This window comes from Haemorhous mexicanus, chromosome 6 (assembly GCF_027477595.1).
Source record: "Haemorhous mexicanus isolate bHaeMex1 chromosome 6, bHaeMex1.pri, whole genome shotgun sequence".
NCBI classification, from domain to species: Eukaryota; Metazoa; Chordata; class Aves; order Passeriformes; family Fringillidae; genus Haemorhous; species Haemorhous mexicanus.
The window spans coordinates 59,669,718-59,694,007 of NC_082346.1; the positions used below are offsets into that span (position 1 = coordinate 59,669,718).

Sequence of the window (24,290 nt, forward strand, 5' to 3'; positions counted from 1 at the left end):
GTAACTTTGGCTTTAAACACCTGACCCACAATTATCATTTTGCCTTTTTCTCCAGGGCACACAGAAGCCCCAGGCTGTAGGTCTGCTGGCTGCTTAGTCAGGGGAGCAGGACACTCAGGGGGGACCTTGCTGCTCTCTGCAACTGCCTGCAAGGAGGCTGCAGCCAGGTGGGAGCTGGTCTCTTCTCCCAGGTAACAAGTGGAAATGGCCTCAAGCTGTGCCAGGGGAGGTTTAGACTGGATATTAGGAATAGTTTTGTTGCTGAAGGGGTGTCCAGCAGTGGAACAGGCTGCCCAGTGCAGTGTTGGAGCCACCATCCCTGGAGGGATTTGGGAGATGTGTAGATTTGGCACTTGGGGACAGGGGTTAGTGGTGGGCTGGGCAGTGCTGGGTTAAAAGCTGGGCTCAGTGATCTTAGAGGTGTTTTTGACCTTAATGATTCTATGGATCCATTATTCTGCAATTTCCACGTGCAGTGATTGAGGACAGGATATGGCAGAGCACTCTGATGGTATGGGCTGCCTTTGTAGGTACAGAAACAATTTATATACCAGAATGTGACTCTGTGCCTGTGAGGGAGGAGAGAAATTAATTCAGGTGAATCTGGAGCATAATCTCTGTGCCCATGCAAAGCCTTAAACGTTGTGTGGGATGCTTTAGTCAGCAGGAGGAGATGAGAGTCCCCGTGGGCACAGGCGAGGGTTTAAGCTGTGTATAACCAACAGGGGGCATTAGGTTTATGCTTATTAAATGTGTATTTCTATTCCTAGCAGAGAAAAATCTCCGAGTAGTTTGATTGAAAACAGCAGGATGTGAATCTTGTACCCTATAAAAGATGCAGGATTCTGTTGTTTGGTTGTTTTTTTTTTTCCCCAGAAGATTTAGTAACTGTATAAATCTGCTTTTCTTTAGGTCTAGCCTGTATCTATTCTGAGACAAAGATAAGTGAGATACATGTAATTAACAATCAGATGATTTTTGCATGATTTGCAGCTCAAAAAGCACTTGAAAAATAGAAGTGTTTCTGGTACAAATTTGTTTGTATTGATAATTCCCAGTTTCCTAACCAGAAATTAATGTAAGGCTGCAATTATATCTTTCTGATGGAAATGAGATTCAGCAGAGCACAGTCAACTGCTGCCCTTAATTTTGGAGAAATCCTCGCCCTGAGTTATTCGATTACTGAATGCAAAGGACTTCAGTGAGGAGCTACAGTGCAAGCACAAACTGTGGCCTTTGGAAATGAAAGTAATATTTATTACAGAGACAATTATTATGGCTACAACCACTCCTACTCCTGTACATGGCATTATTCATATACACACTCCTTTTATATTGATATTTTGTATTCACAGCACTGACTGTAGGGGCAACATTTTCCTCTTCACACATGAAGTGGAAAACTGTAGCCTGCTCTGCACTCCTGCCACACCCCAGCAGCTGGAAAACTTTTTTAGGTGATTTCTACAATCTGTAGTTAACTTGAGCTGCATTTGGAAACACGGAAATAGATTAATAAATTAGATGTCAAATAGTTAGGGGATACAGCTGTGACCTGCTTTCATAAAGCAATGTCAAAGCAAATTATTGTCCCAAATGTTCAGATGCTCTGTTTCAATAAGTTGATTTAATTGCCTGCCTTATGTTAAAATGGGTTTTACATCACCTAATAACTTCTTCCAAAGTAAAGTAAAAGTTAGGATTTTGAAATAAAGAAATTATCAACCTCTAGCAGTTGCAGACTTTTTTCCTTTTTTACTCTCAGCAACTCTTGTTCCCCCACTGTCAGAGAAGAGAAATTCTAATGGATCAGTGGCATACAGTAACTCCTTTTCCCTGAGCCCTCTTTAAACCCTTGTCATTAAAAAGATGAACTTGGTTCATTTTTATCCAGCAAGAAGTTGTTTGGAGGGAGGGTTGGATCTAATCAATCAGTGGCTTTGCTCTGAGGGACACACCTCATCCAAAGACTTTTTTCCACAGTCCCAATGTGCTGCAGGCAGTTCAAGGTCTGTAGGCTTCAGGCTGGTCACCCACTATAAACAGAAAAATGTGTTTTATCTTACCCTGGTTGTAAACACAAGGGAAGGAACCAGATCACCTAGAAAAATTTGTTTGGTTTTTTTTTTTTTTTTTTTTTTTTTTTTTTTTTTTTTTTTTTTTTTTGGAAAGCTGCTTGGTCAATGCCCTGGCACATCCTTCCTTCTCACTGAGCAGAATTTTGTGTTCCCTAATGCTTAACTCAGGCTGAACAGCATTTTAAGCAGGATCCCATCTGCTGGGCCAGTTTGTGTTAGTGAGGAGTGGTGCTACTCTGTGTATCCAACAGAACAGCAAATTAGGGACACCTTTTCCATGCTAATCAATTAGTCACATAAGATGCTCCTGCTTTCCAAAGAAGTGCTGGAGTAGCAGCTGTGTGACTTGTTATGAAAGGTCTGTGTGTCAGCACATTCTGCCTCTATGTTGTGTTTTTCTGCAGAGCCAGCAGCAAATCCTAATAAAACTTAATGTGAGAAAACATTGCCAGTGAGGTGATAGGTTGAGATTAACTGCTCTAAAAAGAGGCAATTCCATGCTAAGTCTTTTTTAACTTCTCTGAAGAGTCACTATTATAAACATACCAATTTAAGGGCTTCTTTCTGCTCCTGTGAAAATCAATACGAAAACTCACACTGAATTAATCTAAAAAAGAAAAAGCAGCCAGCCAGCTGCTCATCCTACACTTGGGCAGCTACACTTTCTGGCTTTCCAGTAAGACAAGTTCTAGCAAGTATGTTTAAACTCAAAATTAGCCCCATGCTGAGCTCTAATGACAATTTCTTAAAAAAAAAAAAAAAATGCAATTGAGGTAAGCTCTGATGCAAGTAATTTCCTTCTCAAAGACAATTTTTATAAACAAGTGCATATAAATAAGTTAAATTGGAAAAAAATACCCAATAACTTGTTCTTAACTGCATCACTGTTAATATAACATATTCTCCCAAACATATAAAACACTTAACTTAGATTGCCTGCATTAGAAGCAAATGTTTGTAACACCTTTTTCTGGTGTTTGGGTTTTTAGGTACCTAAGTTCCAGGACATTTAGTGTCACCCACTTATGTCCATCCTTCAGCTGCCAGAAAGTCTTGAGATTTTCTAGTGTACTTGAGGCACAATCCCCAGGCTCTCAGAGGTTCACACAAAATGTGGTGAACACAGTGGACCTGCAGCTCTGGGGAGGGTTTTTTCTGTAGCTCCTGCTGATTTCAGAAGAGGCCCCAAAACTGGCACGATTCTCACATGGAGAAGGGTCCAGAAGAGGTGTCAGATGTGGGAATAACCTGTACCACCTCTGGGGAGGAAAATGAAGTGTCTCACTTTGCCACAGGCACCCGTGATCACTGACTGCTCTGTCCCCCCTCCTGCCAGTGCAGCTTCCCACGTGTGTGCTATCACCTGAGGAAGGACAAAAATATTCCCCATCCAAAAAAATGAAAAAAAAGAGCCATGATGAAAACTAGAGCCCCAGATCCCTGAGTCATAGGAGCAGGGACTCTCAGCTTGCCCTTTTTTACCAAGAAAATGTCTTCACTTTGGAATCCCCCAGAAAGGCTGGGAAGCTGGTCAGAGCACAGCCTATGAAGCAATTCCTGCCTGGAGTCTGCAGGAAGCCTGAAAACCAGCTCTGATGCAGGAAATGGCTCCATTCTCCAGCAGGGTGCTTGCTCTCCTCTCATCTCCCACATGTGGCCAAGGCTCCAAAGAGTGGAGGATGTTTGCTGCCATTCCTTTCACACTCCCCCACTTCCCCTGTGTGCTGGAATTGTGACATTTGGGGTCCAAGGGGGGGATGTCATCCTCTTTGGGGCTTCTATCAGACTTAATCCAGGCTATTACCTACTCCTGCCTGAAAAAACATCCCTTTCTGCTACTAGGAGAGCATCTATTTCTGAGCTTCCTGCCCCTATGGTGCCAAGGATTTATTGCTGGTTCACGTAGTCCAAAGACTCCCCAAAATGTGGAACCCTGGAATCAAGAGCAGGGGTTTTTAACTGTACTGCAAATTGTACCCAGGAAGGACCTGTGAGCCTGTGCAGTCCTTGCTTCTGTCATGGATTTCCTCAGAGCACGCCTGCAAGGATGATTTTGGGGTAAAAATTCAGGATTAGTCAAAAAGGCTAAGAAAAGCAGAATGAGCTTCTGTGACATGTTCTTAGATGGGCACTACTTTAAATGAAAAATGCTTCTTCTAAGACAAACCAGTGGATTGTTTCCAATTCTGAATCTTTTCTGTGATGATTCAGCTATTGGCAAAAATAAGCTGAAGAGTATGATGTTGAAGCACTGTCATCCCATCTTCCCATGATTGTTATTTAATGTATTACCTGTTCAGGGTAAAAATATTTTCCTCTTTATAAAAACCAACAAAACCAACAACCCACACAAAAACCCCCCAAAAAACCACCAAAAAAAAAAAAACCCAACCAAACAAAAACAACCCTACAAAAAACCCAAACTAAACCAACCAAACAAAAAACCCAAAAAACTCCCTCAAAACAACAGCAAGAAAAGGGCATGAGTCCATTTCTCTTGGTCCTCTGTAATTAATAGAATGATTTATCTCTGTAAAGCCTGCCAATAAATTATTGGTTGCTATCAACTTATTTCTCAGGGTGAAACCCTGGGAGAGGAAGTTGCCATGGACTCACCAGAGCCCCAGTGATTAATGTGGGTGCTGATATTTGCTGTCCTTATGATAGAAGAACATTTCCTCCCCTTATTCCACAGACATTTTTGACTGCTGAACACCAACCATTTACTTTTCACATCTGGCTCTGGCTGTGATTTACTTGTCCCAAAAATTGCTTCTTGGGCATCTGCAAGCTGCCATCCTATGGCACTGGTCATCCTGGGGTTTTAGGTTAAATCAGAGGACTCTTCTCTCCTTTCCAAGCAGGAGTTTGAGATTTCCACCTCTTGTCTCCTGAAAGGTCCTGAAGACATGAAAACTTTCCCTCTTACTACTGTATGCTTCCCTAGCCACAGATGTGCTGCAGCATGTGTCAGGGTTTCCTTCCAGGGTTAGAATTATGAGCTCTGTAAAATGAGGGACTTCCTTCCTCCCAGGGAGAAAGTACACAGGAGCCTTGGTTTGGGCCTTGCAGCACCTGCCTGATGCTGTGATAATGGACTTTGAAAGGTCAGATGCTCTTCAATTCTAGATGTTACTTTAGGTCACTTCAGAAGCTTTAATGGCTCCCTGTGTCTGCACAGCTGGACTCCTGATAACTGAAGCACAGACCTTGCAGGTGAAGGAATATGAAAAACAACATTAATAAAATGACAATGTGTTAAAGGCTCTTTTCCTAAATGTCTGATTCTGGCTCAAGAAAAGGCTGTTGAAAAGAAAAATTGGGTTTCTAGGCACTCTATTTCTAGGCAATGGCCATATAATGGCTGGGTTGCTTCTGCCCTTATGTCTGTGCATTGCAACACAGTCTTCAGTTACATTCCCCACAATATTTCATGTATGTGTGTGTATAAATGTATAAACTTCTGACTTGTGTACAACTTTGGCCAACTTGTGCAAGTTTGGTGTGCTCACTAGAGAAAATGAAAGCTATGAAATAAAAAAGGCAAGGGCTATAAAAATGTCATGTTAAAAGCAAGCAAGAGCTGTTACTGTTAAATCTCCTGTTAAACAGGGATCTTCCATGAAGCTGTGCAAGTCATTCAAGCCTAGGCTCTGCCATTCTTCCTCTCCTTTTCATGAGCTCATGGGGAATGAGAGGTTGTGATCTGGAGAAGTGCTTTGCTCTCACAGCTGTAACCAAAGCCTCCAGACACTGAATGCACAAACTTCTGCTGAACTGGGACTCCTCTGCTGAAGCATCCTGGATGTCTCAAGTTGGACACTGTGATTTCCCTGGCCATTTTGACCTTAATCTCCCAGTGCCCCAGTTTCCTGTCTGATCCTGGTATGACGAGGTAAAATGCAGAAGATATTCAATGGTGCCTACAAAGCACCAGCAGATTAGTGATGAGCACCACACACACGAAAAATTAATCATGCCATACTTGAGCAGAGGTTGGCTGGGGTCCCAGGAAGGTGGCACAGGGCCATGTTGAATGAGAAGTGTAAAAGGGAGAGGCTTAGCCATTATCCATGCACTGAGCCATCCTCAGTGCATCCCAGGTGCAGGATACACAGGGAGCCTTAATTCTTCCTGATCCCTGTGTGCTTGACTCAGCTGAATGCTGTTGCTTGCCTTAAGTTCTGCATTCCTTTGCTTTGCACTGCCAAAGGGACTGAGGGGCAGGAGATTCATATCCTCCAGGTCTAGCTGTCCAGACTTAACTTGCCCAACACAACAGAGAATAAAGAATTCTCATCGGTGCCAAATTAGAATCCGGTGAGTACTTTAGGTCTGAGGTTTCATCAATATTTTCCATCAATTTTTATACCAAAAGCAGCAACTTTTGTCAAGTTTTTATTGATTTCCTGTCTGCCAAAGTGCTTTTTCAAATTTGTAATGGGGTAAGAAGCAAAGCCCCTCAAAACAGGGAAGGAAGGAAACAGCAACTTTTTATTTTTAGGAAAGAAACAGCAATTTATTTCCTCCCCCTCTCTATTTTTTGTCACCTAAGTATTTTTCTGGTATTATCAGCTGCTGCTATGAGCAGAGGTATTTCCTCCTTTTCGAAGGCTAGTGTCTGAAGGCAATGCAGAAATGCAGATCTGATGCCATCCCCTCAACAGCTTCCAGACTCAGATTCCATTTTCCTGGTGAGCAGGATGATGGGCTCAGAAATGCTGCCTTGCTTCCTGCAGATTTCTGACAAACCCCCCCACGGTTCTTGGGTAATGGTTTTGGAGCCAGGTAAAAACCCCTGGCCTTATAGTCCTCCCTGCTGAGGAGAAAAAGTTGCAGTATGAGCTCCCCTGTTGTCCCACCCCAGTATCTGACAACAGATGTGCTTCACTCACGGAGAAAGATTTATTAAGGGTCTAATGCCTCTTAGCAGAAAAATCTCTTCTGTCACATTCTTTGGTGCAGATTTTTATGCCTTTAAGGAGAAAACTCTACCTGCTTTTCCACCATTAACTGTTAAGGATGTTAAAATGAAGGCTGTTAAATCTTTCACATGTCAGTCTCTGGCCTTTGTTTCCAACTCGAGCTGTTGTTACAGCAATAGGTGCAGGTCATTGGAAATCAAATATTGCTAATTTGGAGTTCATATGTACAAATCACATTGTTCATAACAAAAGCCCACGTTCATCCTGATGGTGGTTTTAGAATGGGAAGTCTTCTGTGTGCACCTGGGGTAGCAAACAGCTCTGAGCCTTGCCAAGGGTATCCCATGACTCAGCTCTGCTCACAACATTTTTAGCCCTATGAAGGTGAGTCTCATTGGGTCCCCAGGGCGGTCCCAGGGAACCTGACTCACCTTGTTACACACAGCACTGAGAGCAGAGATGTGGAGCTGTTCAGCAGCTCGGATGTGCCAATGACTCAGGCTGTTGGATTGGATCAGTGCCTGACCTGTTTATGCTGCTCTGTGTCTCCCTGCTCTCCTAGGAGCCCTGGGAGCGATGATTCTTCAATTCATAAATTCACAGAAGACACATTTAAAGCTCTGTGCTGTGAATAAGAACCAGTTCTGAAATGTTTAATAGTCCCTGAAGTAAACTAACCCTCTCCTGTGGGTTTAGATTCCAAGGGTCAGCTCTTCACCACGTGCAGCTGAACTTCACAGTGCGTGCTGTCTCCACTTGCAGTGGGAGCTCAGTGCTTGCCCACTGCTGGGGTATTGTGCCTTTTGTAGAAATACCAGAAAAGAGGGAAGTCATCCTGAGCAGGTGCTTCAAATTTCAGAAGAAAAGAAATGGTGAAGCAGAAGAGGAAGGAATCGTGGTTACTTTTACTCTGGTACAGCAATGTGCTCATTCCATTTCTGCCTTTTTTCCTTTAGGAAAGGAAAACTCGTTTCTTCCCTTAAAGAATCAAAGTTTGCAAGCCAGGAAGAAAGAAGAACTAGGAATGCTCTGATCATCCATCAGGAATGTTGTTACATTTAGCTTAGACTACTTTTTTTTTCTCTTTTAATGTTTTAACAATTAATTAATTCCTTAAAATTGAAACTGTTTTGACTTACCTATTCTGTGGAAAAAAAAAAACAAGGCATTTTGAATCACAGTGGGTTTTCTGCCACACTTGAGAACAGCAGGTTGAGACTGGGGTATTTTTGATGTGGAAAGAAGCTGCCTAGTTGTCTTTTTCCTACTTACACTGACCTCAAACCTTTCTGGCAGTTTCCTGCGTGGTGGTTCAATGCTGTTTCCAAGCACAATTTGAAGATTCCCAAAAGAAGACAAGAATCTCTTTGCAGTTCCCAGTTTGCTTTCTTTGTCAGACTCTGCTTTTCAAGGTTATCTTTAGCCTCGTCCAGCATTCCAGGAAAAGAAAGAAGTGTCCTCTTGGTATAGAAACATCCCACCACGTCTTGCCATTTCTATCTGACGCCTGTGACATTTAAAGATATGTTTTTGGAGCTTGCCCCTCTCCATAACCTATTGTTTAATTAGTGCCACTGGAAATACAGCAAGAGAACTTAAACGAGGGATTTGAAGTTGAGGAGATGGAGCAGGGAGGATGGAGTGACTCTTGGGCATGAAAAGTTTAGTGGAAAGGGTGAACAAGAAGGGGTTTGATGAAAAGGGGCGTGGGAGGGCAAGGAGCAAGTCTAGGTTTCAAAAGAGGTTGGGAAATGAGTAGAAAAATTCAGATTAGTTGGGAGAGAGGGAACTGGGGAGCAGAGGTCCCGGCAGCACTGTCCAGACAGATCAGTCATCCAGTATTTGCCTGTGCACAGCTGGGTTAGGTGAGCTACAGCTCACTTGAAACAAACAAAGGTGTTGCCCTTCACCATCAAAATTCCCCTGTACCTCGGGGCAGCGCTCAGCAGGAACATCTTTTAAACCACACCACTCTAAGGGAAGCCCTGAAGATGCCAGACCTGGGAGGAAAACAGGAATGTTTGACAAATCGGGTGTGGTTCACACCTCAAACTTGTTTTCTGTCAGCATTCCCAACTGAGCTGCTCCTGATTTGCATTTGTTTAAATTAAAGGAAACCAGACATTTTCCGGCAACAGCAGTAGTGGCACCCAGGAAAGTGCTGCACCAGCAACAGCTCCTGGGGTGGTAGAGATTTTAAACTTTAAAATCTCGTGGAGTGCGGGTGACCTCAGTGTGCCTCGCTGGACCGAGACTCAAGCACAGGAAGGAGCAGGTGTTGCAAGCAGAGTGAAAAAATAAATAAATTGATTTTTCCACAGTGGAATGATGTCCTCTGGGAGAAGCACTGCTGCTTGTGCCAACCAGGGCAGGACCGTGCGGCACAGCGGGATGTGCTCTGCAGAGCACGCTCCTGCTCTGGACAAACACTCATTTTCACATGGCTTAGTTCCTTCTACGATCCTTGCCTGTCTGAAGCAGCATGCTAAATTAGCAGAGGCAGAAGCAGTAGGTCGAGAAATTCCTTCCAGGATTTTACTGTCCATAGCTTTAAAAAATACTGTCCTAGTCAAGAAAGGGCTGGAGGGAGGAGGGCGGCTGGGTGAGGAACAGGGCAGAGCGCACTCAGGAGCTCGGGTGTGGCGGCTCCCGGCACTGACTCACCTGCTCCTCTGGGGCTCCGGCGCGGCAGAGCCTGGTCCCCGAATGCGAGGAGAAAAGAGGTTTCCAGCCCCAAATCCGCCTCCTGTTGCCTCGCACGGAGAGAGGGGGGAAATCCTTCAAGAAGTATCTTGATGCCTTCAGGCAAGGCTAGTGGCATTTAACACGTTACGTTGCATTTTGCGTTTATCTTTTGCGGGCAAAGCGCGGCCGCCTTCCAGTGTGCCACACAAGCATTCCCGAGTGTTTTCCCTCAAACCCAACCGCTGGGGAAAAGAAAAAACACCCCACAACCCAAAGAACAACCACAAACAAAACAACGTATAGATGCAAAACCAGGGGGTTGGCTGAGTCTCACTCAGGGCAGAACTTCGCAGGGGACCAGCGACGCGGTGGGGGGGGATGCTCGGGGGATGCTCGCGAACTCCGCGCGGTGCCTCCCGCATCCTCCCCATCCCCGGGCGTCCTTCCCCATCCCCTCCCGTCCCCCCCGCATCATCCCCATCCCCTCCCGTCCCCCCCCATCCCCGGGCGTCCCCCGGCCCGGCGGGGCGGGCGCGCAGGCGCAGGGGGGGCGGGCGCGGCGCTGGGAGCGCGGAGCGCGGCGCGGCCCCAGACCGCGCTGCAGCCGCCGCGGGGGCGCCACTACCATGAGCGGCCGCGGCCGCCCCTGCGCGACTCACGGGCACCGGGCGCTGCCGCCGCCGCCGCCGCCGCCGCCGGCCCCCCCCCCGCCGCCGCCGCCGCCGCCGCTGCCGCCGCGCACCCCCGGCCCCCGAGCCCGGCGCCGCTGCAGGATGCCGGGGGGCAAGAGAGGGCTGGTGGCACCGCAGAACACCTTCCTGGAGAACATCGTCCGGCGCTCCAGCGGTGAGAGATCCCCCCGTCATGCATCCGTCCGCCCGTCCATCCATCCCTCGGTCCCTCCGGCACCTCGCCCCGGCGTTGCCGCGCTGGCGGGTCCGTGCCAAAGCGGTGCCTTCAAGGAACGCGATCCGCCCGTCCCCTCCGGAGCATCCCCTCGCGGTCCTTGCCCTGTCTCCCCGCACTTCTTACATCGCAATCGCTACTGCAAATTCGAACCGACTTCTCTTTTATGACACAGTAAATTGTCATCCTCTTCGCTCATCGGGTCTTTTTAAAAATAATTTTTCTTGTTCTTTAGTTTTGTAATAATTAGGACTTGCAACTATTTCCATTCAGGGGTTCAAAGTTTTTTTGCAATTCTATGGCACTTTAAAGTCTGTGGCGAAGGTGCCGGGAAAGCGGGGAGGGAGTGCCTGTGGTTTGGATGATGGCAATCCTGTGGCTGAGCAAATGGGTTAAGAAGTGTCTGCACTTGGTCATTTACGGCTCCTCTGTTAGGTGAATGTTTACAGGGCTAGTTCAGGACTGTGGCATCCAGTTATTCCTTGCTGCCGGAGTTATTTTCACCCTTTCTAGTGCAAAGCACCGATCAAGAGCGCTGTACACAGCTCCATTAAAGTTGCGATGTGTTTGCAGCCCACTGTCTCTTTGGGTGTGCTGGTGTAGATGCTGCTTTAGGCAAGTCCTGTGCTAGTTACATTCATTTTTTAATGTAGTTTTTGCGCTGGCACATAACTACTGAGACATAGGAGTGTTTGCACAAATGTAGGAGAGCCTGGCTTTGGGTTTTGCTAAAAGATAACTCCTTGTTCAGCCCAAGTTCAGGGTGATGCTGCCATGGGGAAGCACTGCTGTGCCAGTCTACACCTGGGGACGGGAGTGGGAAAGGTGAGCAGAGCATAGAGAAGAGTTACTACATTTAGTATTAATCAAGACACCAATGGGTTGTGAAATTATGCTGAAAAGTGTTCCTTTCCACCTTTCCCTATTGCTCAGTGCTGGATGTACCTGGCAGTCACACTGGCGTGGTCTGGTGTGCTGGCTTGGAGTGGATTTTGAAGGCAGGTAGTGAACTGGTGATTCATGGATTTTCCTCATGAGCAGGAGTGGGATGAGGAGTTGGAATTTGTTTTAAAATGTTGTGTGTTAAAATGCCAGCTTTGTATTAAGCTGTTTTGGGGGGGCTTCCTCCCTGTGGTGTTGCCTCTGTCAGTTCTGTGGTCGGCAGCTGACTCCCTGTCAAGCCCTGTAGCTGCCCGATCTCCAAGAGCTGCTTTCCCACAATAGTGTATTTATTTCCCTGAATATTAAATGCAGGCTTAATTAATAGGCATTTATATAGCACTTTCCCTCTGACAATTTCAAAGTGTTGGGTGGAATTTAATTACACTTCACAGCTCCTTGTGGAAGAGGACATACAGAGGTTTTCTCAACCTGTTCATCAAATTATGGCGTGAATGGGGGCTTGGGGTATCACGGCTGATTTCCCTAGGTCATGCAGCATGTCAGTGGCAGGGCTGGGAGCATGGTTTGGGAATGCCATGGTTTTGTATTGTGCTCTAATTAAATCCCACATCCTCCCTGGTGAAAGCTCAGAAAGCTTTGAGACATCAAAAATTGGAAAAACTCAGAAGGCTTTTGAGCATTATACTTTAAAAGCAAGTATCCCCTCCAGTTTTTAACCTGGTTTAATTTAGGAGCATAAATCATGCTGATCTGGTCATTCATTCTGCTTTTGCTGTGCCACTGATGATGTCTAAGCATGGTGTTCGCTGGAGAGGTAAATCTTCCCTGTTGGACACAAAGAGGAAAGGAGATTGAGAATTTGTATTTAACTCATGTAAGTTGTCAGTGCTGTGAGCTGAAACATGATTTAGTTCTTATTTTTGTCATCCAGGACATAGCCTTATTTATCCTTTATAGAAATAGTAATTTTCATTGGATTCAGTACTGTTTAATCCAAACTTAATAGTTTACAGTGGAGCAAATCTGGTTCAAGTATCTCCTGCCAGTGCTTGGAAGAAGACAAGGATTTGGTCTGCTGGGTTTGTTTTTAGACTTGGATTCACCAAGTTCCAAGGGATTTTTCATTGACAGTTTGAGGAATGGGATGAAGGAAAGACTGATGATCGTTTTTTAAAATACATCTTCAGCATTCCCCCCAAAAGCCTTTCTGTCACCGTTCCTGGTTCAGGAACATTCTCCTTTGAGATTTGTCACATTTATGCAATCCCATTGCACTTCTTGATCATAAATCTTTTCTTAACAACCAAGAGAAGGTTTGTAGGTACAGGTAATAACTTCTATTAGGCTACGGGTACTGCTGGAAAAAATCAGGCAGGTATTTCAGCAGATAGGCTCTTCTTCAGGTGAAATAGAAGCAATGGCTTCAAAATGAAGTGTTGATGGAGATAAATTACTCAGAGTTACCAGAGATGGATCCTAATAACAAAATTTATAGACAAAATTGTAATAATTTTAAAATGTGAAAAGTCAGGACCGGGTGTAGAGGGAACACAGTGTGCAGGCTTGGTCTGGTGTCTAGCCTGGTGTTAAAAACAATCATATATTAAATTTTCAGCATTATTTGGGCACTTTCTCTTTAGGAATGTTGTTTTTACCTCATCTTTGGCTGCTCATCAGGTTAAAATTGTGGGAGAAGCCCTCACAGTGTGCAGCCATGAGCAAGGCACCAAGGGGCTGAGCAGAAAGGAACGGGGTGGCTGTGACCAGGGTGGCCATGAAACGGTGACCATGGCTCTTTGCCCTCTGTGTTGGGGAGTGGGAGAGCTGGGCTGCCTGCTGGATGCCCTGCTGGATGCCCCTCTCCATGCCAAGGTGTTTGGGAAGGATGGAGCTGCTGTCAGAGTGATGGAGAGGTCCCACTGTGTTCCCCTGGGGGGACAACGTCTCCTTTGGAGACAACTTTACACCTCGGAGCTTGTGAAGTGTTTTAGGTCAGCGTTGAAGGTTGGTGTTTGGGCAGCATCACAGGCTGCAGGTCCTTCCCAAAGCATGGGGTGGTGCATGGCAGCCTCTGCTTTGCAGGGTCTTTGCCCTCACCACAGCTGAGCTCCACTTAGGGAGAGCCAAAGCCCGTGGGGAGAGTGGGCTCTGACCTTAGGGCTGCTGTGCCTGGTGAAAGGGACAAGCAGGCCTGTCTTCAGGGTAATCTCAGTGCACTCCCTGCAATCTTTTTTTTTTTCCTTTCTTCTTTTAAAGCACAGTGAAAATACACTGAGGCTTATCTGAGGCTCACAAAGATTGATACGGTCTCGCCACAGCCTTGGCTGTGCCCTAGATCTTAAGAGCACCAGGTGTTTTGCTGAGCTGAAAGGTGTTTTGTGAGAGCACTGGGCTAAATCACATTAAGGTGGCTGCCTTTTACTGCCATTAGTATTTGGGATGTTGAATAAGGACCATCCTAAGGGCAATGTTCTCTCCCATGATGTTCTCAGCAGGCTGTGCCCGTTATTACTGATATTGTTGTTCACTTCTTCAGTGCATTCAGAGCTCTGAGTGATACTGAGCTGTGCTCAGCACTGTGGAAGTGCAGAGGGTACAGAATTGAGCAGGTGTCTAGATCAGGGCTGGGATTTATGGACCTGTCCCATGGGCAGAGTCATCCAGCGAGTTGAGCCATGCAAGTTTTGTCTTGCCTTCACAAATTCCACCAGCAGAAAAATTAAGTATATGTTAATGGCATAATTTGCTTTTATGTTAGAGCATGAATTTATGGAAAGGGTGAGTCTGGGACTTGGCATCAATCTGCAATAAAGATTGCTAACAGTTTGGAAAAGGGGATGAATTTAGTGAAAAACTGTACATAATCTTATCTATATGATAAGAGTCATCATTATTGGATATTGGTTCTGTTGCAATAACTCTTAGAAGCTTCATCATGAAAGTGGGTCTTTCACAAATGCATTTTGACATTGGGATGAAATCTTAGCTCTCGAAGGCTTACATGGGAATTTCAGCATGAGTTTTAATGAAGCTAGCATTTTATTCCTGACCTTTTTCAGCTTTATGCTAGGATCCTGAAAAGCAATTCCTTCACACAGACCTTTATGCCCTGCTGGGTCCCTGTGACTGATGGGTGGATGGAATCAGCCCTGTTCATAGGTGATTTTTGTCAAGGCAGGTTACCTGGACAGGAGGGGGAAACAGGTGTCACATCTGTAGCAGGAAGACACATTTTTAAATTTTATTCCACTGGTATTACGGATTAAATAAGTGTCTCTTGTCTCTTCTGTTCTTCCTAGCTGTGTAGGGTTCCTGTCTTCCAGGCAAGGATGTGGGATGTGATGCATGTGGGCTTCTCTCCCCTGTATAAAACAAGCTGCATTTTCATCTGGCACCAGTTAAATCACACATGCTGCACAGAGGAAGTTCTTTAAAGCAAAGTACTGCAAGTTTAGTGGATGTCTCTCACTTAGGATCCTCTGAGAAAAATGCAGAGCTCAGCAGTTCCTAAATCCCTGCATAAAAGCAGGATGGACTGTGAGGTGAAAGTTCCCATCCTCCAGTTCAGCTCAGAAGTTTAAGAAGGGATTACCAAGGTGCTCATGTCATGGGGGTTTTCTTTGGCATTTGAAGGCACAGGGTTCCTTCTGCAGTTTCTGTGGCTGCAGGGAGCTTGCTGACACGTAAATCAATGCAAAGTGGATTTTTACACTGCCAAGCCTTCCTAGATGACATATGTGAGGGGTTTGCAGTTGCAGACACCCTGTTTTCCTTGCTTTTCAAGTGGGCTCGCTGAGCACAGACAGATTAAGCATCTCTGTTTGCTGCTGCTGAAATTGGGGGAGTTCTGCATGGTGTAAAGTGTTTATTTTTACTTTTGAAAAATAGTTATGGAAGCTCTGTGCCATTTTATTAATTTTGAAACTTAAAGAATGCCATGTTGTTAGTGAAAGGAAAAGCTGGATTTTCTTGAAGTACGATCAGCTGCTTTGTGGTCTTCTTTCTAATTGTGGCTCTGCTTTCCCTCCCTCCCTCCCTTCCTTCCTTCCTTCCTTCCTTCCTTCCTTCCTTCCTTCCTTCCTTCCTTCCTTCCTTCCTTCCTTCCTTCCTTCCTTCCTTCCTTCTTTCCTTCCTTCCTTTTTAATTTTCTTCTTATTTTTGTAAATTTTTTTTCTTATTTTGTAATTTTTTTCTTATTTTTCTTTCTTATCTTTTGTTCTGTTCTTGGTGGGAGAGGTTTCCATCCTCTCTTTTTGGGAGAAGATTGAGAGCTGCTGAGCACTTGCCACAAGAGGTCACTGCAAGAGTTGCTGCATTCCCAGGTTAATGTTGAAACCTGAGAGAAGGAAAAAAAGTAAATTGATTTTTTTTTTTTTTAAGGAAGCATTCGCGTTTGCTTGTTGCAGTTGGAAGGAGTTTGCAGCCAAGGAATAATCTCAGGAAGTGGAAATACATTTAATTAGCCTGTTTTACAGGGTGCTGTCTTGTGGTGGACTGGGATTTTAAGTTATTCTCTTGGATAGCTGAAGGCAATAGGATTTTCTGATTTGATAACATTAAATAATAGAAGATTTTGGAGTTGGTACTCTAATAATCTGCTTTTCAGATAAAAAAAAAAAGGACAATACTTGTTTAATCAGCACACTCAGGGGACTGGCTATTGGAACTGCTAAGCCCTGGCTATCCCAAGAGCCCAGGGCCTGACTCCCCACCCAGGAGGGGTTCTGGGATCAGTCCTGTGGAAAGCTTTGCTCCAGCCCCTGGCACACAGAGGAGAGCACAGGGTGTGCAGCTGATTTTCTGCCCAAACAGGTATTTTTTTCTTTGAGAAGCAGCCAAGCTCTGTGGAACTGCAGCCAGGACTTGCTGCGGGCTCAGTGTTTGCAAGAAGAGCCCTGTGTCTGAAGAACTCCTGTTACCACACTTTTCTCCTCTGGGAATGTGAAGGCAGCACTTCCATTTGTATAGAGCTGGAAGTCTGGATTCTGCTTCTCCCTGAGGGTGCCTGTGTGCCTTGAATGAGAGCTACAGTGTGCTCCAGTTTGAATTTAGTCCCAGTACATCTGTGTTGTGTTCTGCACAATTTTAATAGAGAGCAGATTCAGCAGTGGCATTGAGATGATAACTGGGATAGGTGAGGGTTAGTTTAATTCTAGGATAAATGGATGCATGGGGGAGAATCTGTGACCAGAATTGTATGAAATGTCATTTTTCAGGTAATTCCTAGAGATGCTCTCATGTCCTTACTGCCTCAGAGCTCTTCTGGGGTCAGTGATGTGCCACAGTAAAGGCAGGGGCTGTTTGTGGGCTTCCACATTCCAAATGACTGCAGTTAATTTTCTGACTTTCAAGGAGGTGAATTTCAGGCAGGCTCTAATTTTTCTTCTTGAGCTCACTTGCTAAATTGCTGAAAGCTGCTGTGTTCCCAGCTGAGTGGCTTACATGTGGATTTAATATTTCAGCCAGGGCTGGATTATTCATCTTCTGTTTTATTTGAGGAGCACGTTTTTGAGGCAGGAAGTGGATAATTTCAGCATAGTCAGTGTGATCACACCTTGCTCTGGATTTAGCCCTCTGCATCTCCATAATGTGAGTATTAAATAAAGACAACACTGGCACAGACAGGTGATGTAAAGAGTCAGTCCTTTGAGAGTTTTTTTTTTATTTTCAGGCAAGCAACACTTAATGTCCTGGGTAAATTGGATGACACTGATGATTTGCATGCTTTAAAGACACTGGGGAAATTACAGCTTTGTTAGAAAACAGCACTGTGGTTTTACAGACAGGAGTACAAAGTGCTGGTGGAGGTTGTGCTTCAAGAGCAGAGGTTTGTCTGCAGCCAGCCCCAGAGCTGGAGGGATGTTGGTGCCTGTTGAGGCAGATTTCAGAGGGCTGTGCCCTCCAAGAGGGCTTAGGATCTTCCTCTGTATTCCATGGGGATGCAGCACATCTTGAGCACATGGCTGGAATCAGCAGACAACACTGGGGATCGTCAGGGCCAGGACTCGCTCAGAAAAACAAAGAAAATTCAAAAAGAGACTTTTTTTTATTACACCCCTCCTGAGTACACCCTTTCCAAGGTGCTCTAAACAAGTCTGCAGCAATTTGCTGACCCTGTGTAGATTTGAGGAGAATCAACTGATAGCAGTTGAAGTGGTTTGGGGCTTTTATATTAGCAAAAAAAAGGCAAATTCCAGATATTTCCCGGCCCTCATGAGGTCTGAGCTGCCTTTGCTGTGCAGTGGAAGGCTGGCAGTTCTGAAGGACAGCTCTGTGTAAAGTTGACAGAGGTAGGAATTTGTTCCTAGATGAAAACGCTGCTGCTTTTTGTTATTATAATCATTATTGTTGTTTGTGTTCTGCTGCTACTTTATTTTCTTTAGAACATCTTTTCAGTGGTGGCCTTTCTAAAAAAGGTCAGTTGCCAGTTTCCTTGAGAAGAAGGGGAATTCTTCAAAAATGGTGATTTAAACAATTTTGGTTGCAAGTGGTACCCAAGCATTCTTGAGAAGAGATGACTAGAGACAACGTTTCTCACTTGGTTAAGCATATCTCCTGGAATGATTTAGCTGTTCTTGCTCTGCTGTCATTACATAACATGAATTTTACACTGCTTTAGGCATTTTGTTAGTTAAAAAAATTGCTCGCACACTGTGGTCTTTTTATTTTGTTTTAATAACAAACACAAGGCTCAGCACTGTGTTGAGTGCCAGCTACTGCAAGATAGAGTAAGATTAAAAGCTTGCTGCTCAGCAGCATAGGCTGCCTTTATACAAAAGAGCCTTTTTTACAAAATAGAAGTGTGGCAACAACAAATGCAGTGCCTTTTAAAAAATTGTTTTCCTCAATTGTGTTTTCCAACGTGAAGTTTTGCTGACTGTATGCCTCTAATACCCTGTTTCCTTGCCATCAGCATTAAACCTTGCAAATTGGAGAGTTATGTTAGTTAATAAAAAGCCTGCTGCCTTCCTGAGAGGAATCTGGCAACCTGAGATAGACGAGTCTGCTGGCAGACCCTGCTTTCCTTACAGACAGACAGACAGACAGACAGACACTGGTGTTCAGAGGTGTCCAGTCAAGAAGCATGCACAACCTACAGAGCTGTGATTTGGGTTCCCTACTGTGCATCAGAAAGGGGAATGGGTGGAGAAGACGGTTGGTGGAGGCAATGACATCAAGACAAGCTTAGAAATAATAAAAATTGACCTTTTATCTGTAAGGAAATGGAGAGTGGACACACACTTCCAGTGCATTGGAGAAATCCAAGAAGGATGAACACATCACCAGAGATTTTGGGGTAATCATCGTGTGAGTTTTGAAATTAGCTGCATGGAAGTGCTTTCAGAGTACAAGGTATCACACCATGGTCATCTGGATCCCAGTTTCCTGGGGTTTCTCCACATGCTGGATCAGACCAGAGCCTGTCAGAGTTACTGTCCTGCTTTCAGCAGTCACCAGTGTCTTGCTGACCTGTGGGGAAGTCCCCAGCTTCTGCAGAAAAATAGTTGTGAGAGTGGGAGCTTCACAGAGAGAGGTTTTTCTTTCTGGGCACAGCAGGGATATTGCAGAAGTTTTGGTTTCCAGCACCTTACAGATGACATCAGCTGTATTTGTGCCCTGCCATTCATAACTTTGGCTGTCCTTGGCAATCCCTGTTGTGATCTTTCCATGAGGATGTGACATAATTAAAGTAAATTCATGTTGTTCTGGTGTAGGTGTAGTGGCTGGATTCAGTGATGCCCAGTTATAAGTAACTAAACTCTCTTAAGAAACACTTGTTATTGAGAATACCTCCAACAGAACATATTCTCTCAACAGACTTGCTTGCAGAATATAGTTCTTGTCTATTGGATCTGTCAGGAATATGGCAGTGGAGATCCCAGTGCTGGTGCCATGCCCAACACCCTGCCATTTCCAGGCCTTTCATTGGCTCCTTTTCTTTTTCTTCTGAAGGGACCTAAAACACACCTTTTATCTGTCAAAGACTTCAGCAGGGAAGGACAGGTTGCCTCTCCCATGAAGGGAGTCTGAACACCTCCATTTTTGGCTGCCCTGTGGCAACTGGAGATGGGGATAAAATGAGGTTTTTTCCAGCCCTTGTCTCTTACACCTGGTTCATGCAGCCAGCTGGAAATGGGACAGAGTGGAATTGCCATAGACTTGTGGAAATAATAATCAAAGACACAACTGTGATGATCTTTCTTGGCCAGGAAATCATGAATCTGAACTGTGGGAATATGAAAGTCGGGCATGCAGGATTTAGTCCAGAACTGGCTATGGATCCATCCTCGTTGGAGGGAACTGCAGAAAGGGACTTTTAATGAGTAGTTAGTGGTGATAACATGATTTTATAAGATTATGGTCAAAACCAGAGAGGTTCTCTCAAAATGTTCTGTCATTCAGTACACAATTTGGATTTTTACAGCTGGGTATGGACTGGCTCACGTAGAATTAAATCTGCATGGAGTTATGATTTGTAACTGTAGAAAAAGGGAAGAAATAATTGTGTCTTGGTTGAAGAAAATAATGACTCATGATAAAATATAAGGTAGGTTAAATACAGAAGGTTCTGTGAATACTGAGGTTTGGGTTCCCAATAAAACCAAAGGGTCAGATACTGACCTGTTGTTCCTTCAATTTTACCCAGTTGCTCAGTGAGCAGCAGCATTAATGAAATGTAGATTCCTGTGGATTTGTGCCTGCACTTGGATTTATTGGTCTCTAACAAGAGGCAAAGATTGATTTAAGATTTTCCTTCAACTGGAATTACACACTCACACACACACACACACACACACACACACACACACACACACACATATTGGTAATGGACCTGGCAGTGCTGAATTGGCAGTTGAGCTCAATAATCTTGGAGGTCTTTTCAAACCTAAAAGATTCTATGATTCATATTTTTGTGCTGAGAATGAACTTTGCTTGCTTAGGAGACAAGGGTAAAAAGAAGAAGTCAATCAAGTAAAGGAAAATTCAAGGGGACAAAAGAAAACTGTCTAAAATTGGGTCAAATTTCTAAAATTTCGAATATTATGGATCTGATCTAACATTAAAAATTAAAAATACTAATATCCACCAAGATGTTTCTAGTGTCTTTTTTACCTCAAATTTTATGGGATTTAAAAGAAAAACAAACCCACCACAATTTGTCCAGAGCTTGGCTTTACGTTTTGTCCCTCCCAAGTTTCTTGTGGACTTTATCAGTTTGGCGAGTGCCTTATCAAACATTTTGAGACCCTCAGGTGCAAAGAAGTAGAAAATCCATAGAAAACAACCATTAAATGCTATTTATCTGGCTGCACCACATATCTTCTGCTCTGTGCTCTGTGTCCTGAAACAGTGATGGGGTGGGAATACCCAGTTGGGTTCATGTCTGAGGCTGGGGAAGCTTTGCCAGGAGGGTTGTCTGCTCTTGGACTGTGCCCTCTGGGGAGCTCAGGGATGTGCAGAGCACCCCTGAGTGCATCTTCACCAGGCTGTGCCCTTTGTGTCGAGGTGTGTGAGCAGAATTTTGGCCAGAGATGGTTCTGTACAGTCAATTTTCCAAATTTAACTTGCAGCCTTGGGTTGTGTCCCTGTGGGATGAGAAATTCAGAATCGCTGATGCTCCCAGCATCTCCAGCTTCTGGAGTGTGGTGGTGATGGGGTGGCAGCCATGGGGACAGCCTGGGGTTGGGGGGTTGGGGGTGTCTCCCCTTTCCCAAACTGGAGGTGCTGCCTAATAACAAAAGGAAAAAACCTTGCAACAGTGCTGAAGTGGTAAGATAAAAAGCAATTCTTTAATGAAAGCTGCAAAATACGGTGCACAAATGTGGCTCTGTGCACACGTTAAAAAGGATTTTCACTTTTTTTAAAGTTAATCATTTAGTGTATCTGGCCAGTGCATCCAATAGGAAATCAGTTACCCCAGTAACCCACCCTTGGGTCAGCCCTTTGGGGTTGCTCCCAGGGCTTCTTTGCCCTATTTTCTTGTTATATCTTTTAAGTTCAGGTGGAAAACAAAATGTCCTTATGAGAAAGTCTTTCCTTAAGTAAAAGATTAAACAGAATTTTGGGAATGTGATAGAAAAGGGTTAGTTTATTATGAGAAAGGGCAGGAAAAGTACTAGAAGGTATACACATACTAAAAATCTACAAGGTTAAAAGTATATGAAAAATATATAAAAAGCTAAAAAAATCTTTAGACATCAGTGGAGATGCAGGTGTGGGGGGAATGCCAGTACAGTGGGATGAGCTCCAGCAAACCCAGGGGCCCAGGGATTTGAGCTGGTGGAATCCAGGGATATTTTATGTAATGCTCAGGCTTTACTCCATGTCTCCTACTGTTTGTAGTGAGGGCATGTTTCTAGGCAGGAAAGCAAATTTTTAAAGTTGACATTTAGGCTTAAAGACATTTGTGATGGATCTGAATAAATGCCTTGAGTGTAAAAGTAGATTTCGCAAAATCTAAACTTCTAATTCTCCCATTGGTTGGCTTTTAAATATTTTAAAATCTGCTTTTCTGTAGAAAATCCAATAATCTCCAGATTATTTTTTTCAAAATTCATGTTTATAAAGAAAAATATAAAAATACTATTTTTAATACATGTTCCATATCCAATAGAATAATATTTGCAGAATGCACAATCCAGTCACAATTATAAACACTCTGAGTAGGGCATGTGTAGCTCATGCAAACTCAGTGTCACTTTGAGGTTTAAATCAGTATGCACACCTGAGTGAATGTCTGTTGTTGTCATAACCATTCTTTGGCTATTATGAGGAAGATTTGTAAAAATATCCTTCCCCCCCCCCCCCCAAGAACTGCTGAAAGGAACATTTCCTGTAATTTCTGTGCAGCAATGATTGTTAATAGTTATATTTTAATAGCTTTTTAGCACCGGTGAATGGGACCACATAGTTCCATAGTGTAGTCAAAATGAAATTGAAAATGAACAGTAAAAATAAAGAAAACACTGAAGATTACCATGGACTGCAATTTAAAAACATCTGCTTTCCCCAGTGTCACCTGGCACTCTGTCCCTCATCCCAGGGATGCTGGCTGTGTCCTGCAAAACAGACTCAGACCTGCCAGGAAGAAAAAAATTCCTTCTCTCAAGCAAAAGAGGCATTATCAGCTTTGGGCACACATACAATTCAGCATTTAAAACTCAGTTTGCACGTTAATTTAATGTTGCTTTCAAGATATGTCTCAAATAAAAATAAAACAGGCTGTCTTGCCCAGATGTGGTTAATAAATGAATGCTTTCTAAATCGTTAAGGAATTGGGGCTTAGATTGGTGTTTTGTGGTGTAGGAAGCTCCTTGCATTGCCAGGAGTTACCCTGTTTGATCACAAATTCTTTTCAGATGTCCACTTGGGTTTCCCTCTGAAACGCCAAGGTAGAAATTCCTGTCAGGAATAACTCTGCATCTGCTGCGTAACACGAGGAGGATTTCTTTCTGCTTTGCCACTGACAGCAGCCCTTTCTCCCTTTTGCTCTTTGTCCTTTCAGAATCCAGTTTTTTGTTGGGAAACGCCCAGATTGTGGACTGGCCCGTAGTTTACAGTAATGACGGATTTTGCAAACTCTCTGGGTACCACCGAGCTGACGTCATGCAGAAGAGCAGCACCTGCAGGTATGCCCATTGCCTTTTTTGCTGCCACTTGGTGCACTTGGAAACTTTTAAGCTGCTGGGAGGAATGGTGAGGTTTTGGGAGAAAGGATTGAGGTAAGAAAAGCTCTGTTTTGCGGATGTTGAAGTCTTAAAACGGGATTTAAATGAAACTGATATAGAATTTATGCAGCTCACAACTTATACAGAACATGGTAAAACATCTGGAAATTTATCCTGGCTGGTATTGGTGAGAATACACTCTAGCTAATGATCCAGTAAAGAGAGTGGGGCTTTAGGTAATATAGTTCAAAGGCACTTTTGCTAGATTGCTCTGAGTTCTGCTGTTACATGCCAGGAGGCAGTGGGCTCTTCTGCAGCCCACGCTGGCCCCTATTATTAAGCATAAACAGAGCCCAGTAATGCACAAAGTGCATCTTTATTCCCAAGAGGGTGATTAGGCTGCTGATATATTTACTCCAAGCATTGCAGCTTTATGGCTTTTTTCTTTTACTGGTGGTCTTTCAGGAGCCAGCAGCTGTGATTTGTGGCTGGATGTGCATTTGAGCTGTGCCTGCTGCCTCCTTTAGAAAGAGATGCTGTTGGGGAAGGACTGGCTCCCTGATGTGTGTGTGAGTGTGTGAGCAAAGCAAACAAGGGACAGGGGCAGGAAGGGAGGGCTGAGATACAAGTTTGTGTAGGTTTTCCCTTTCTGCCTTCAGGGAATGACCAATTCCAGGCATTGGGGACAGAGGATGGAGTATCTGGAAGTGTTCAAGGCCAGGCTGGACAGAGCTTGGAGGAACCTGGGCTGGTGGAAGGTGTCCCTGCCCATGGCAGGGGGGTTGGATCTTTAAGGTCCCTTTCAACCCAAACCATTCTGTGATGATTCTGTGATCAGCAGTGATGATGGGAGATGATGCTGCCATACACTGGTGATCAGCTGATGCTTCAGCTGGCAGGGGCAGGGTGGGCAGGGAGCCTGTCCCTGGATGGCAGTCACTGCCTCCTCCAGAAAGCAACACGAGCTGGGTGTTGTAAACAAGGTGCCCCGACGAAGGCAGGAATGATGCATCTGACTCCACGTTCTCAGAAGGCTAATTTATTACTTTATTATACTATAATATATTAAAGAATACTACACTATACTAAAGAATTCAGAAAGGATACTTACAGAATGCTAAAAA

At 44.4% G+C, this 24,290-nt stretch overlaps 1 protein-coding gene across 1 annotated transcript in view; it reads left to right on the plus strand.

Annotated features, from left to right (window-relative positions):
• Window positions 1-10,461: 10,461 nt before the first annotated feature.
• KCNH5 (potassium voltage-gated channel subfamily H member 5) overlaps window positions 10,462-24,290 on the plus strand; it is a 149,404-nt gene continuing 135,575 nt past the window's right edge. Inside the window, exons 1-2 of the mRNA XM_059848193.1 lie at window positions 10,462-10,534; window positions 23,004-23,127. Of these exons, the coding sequence (XP_059704176.1) occupies window positions 10,462-10,534; window positions 23,004-23,127 (197 nt within the window). The remainder of the gene's footprint in view (window positions 10,535-23,003; window positions 23,128-24,290) is intronic.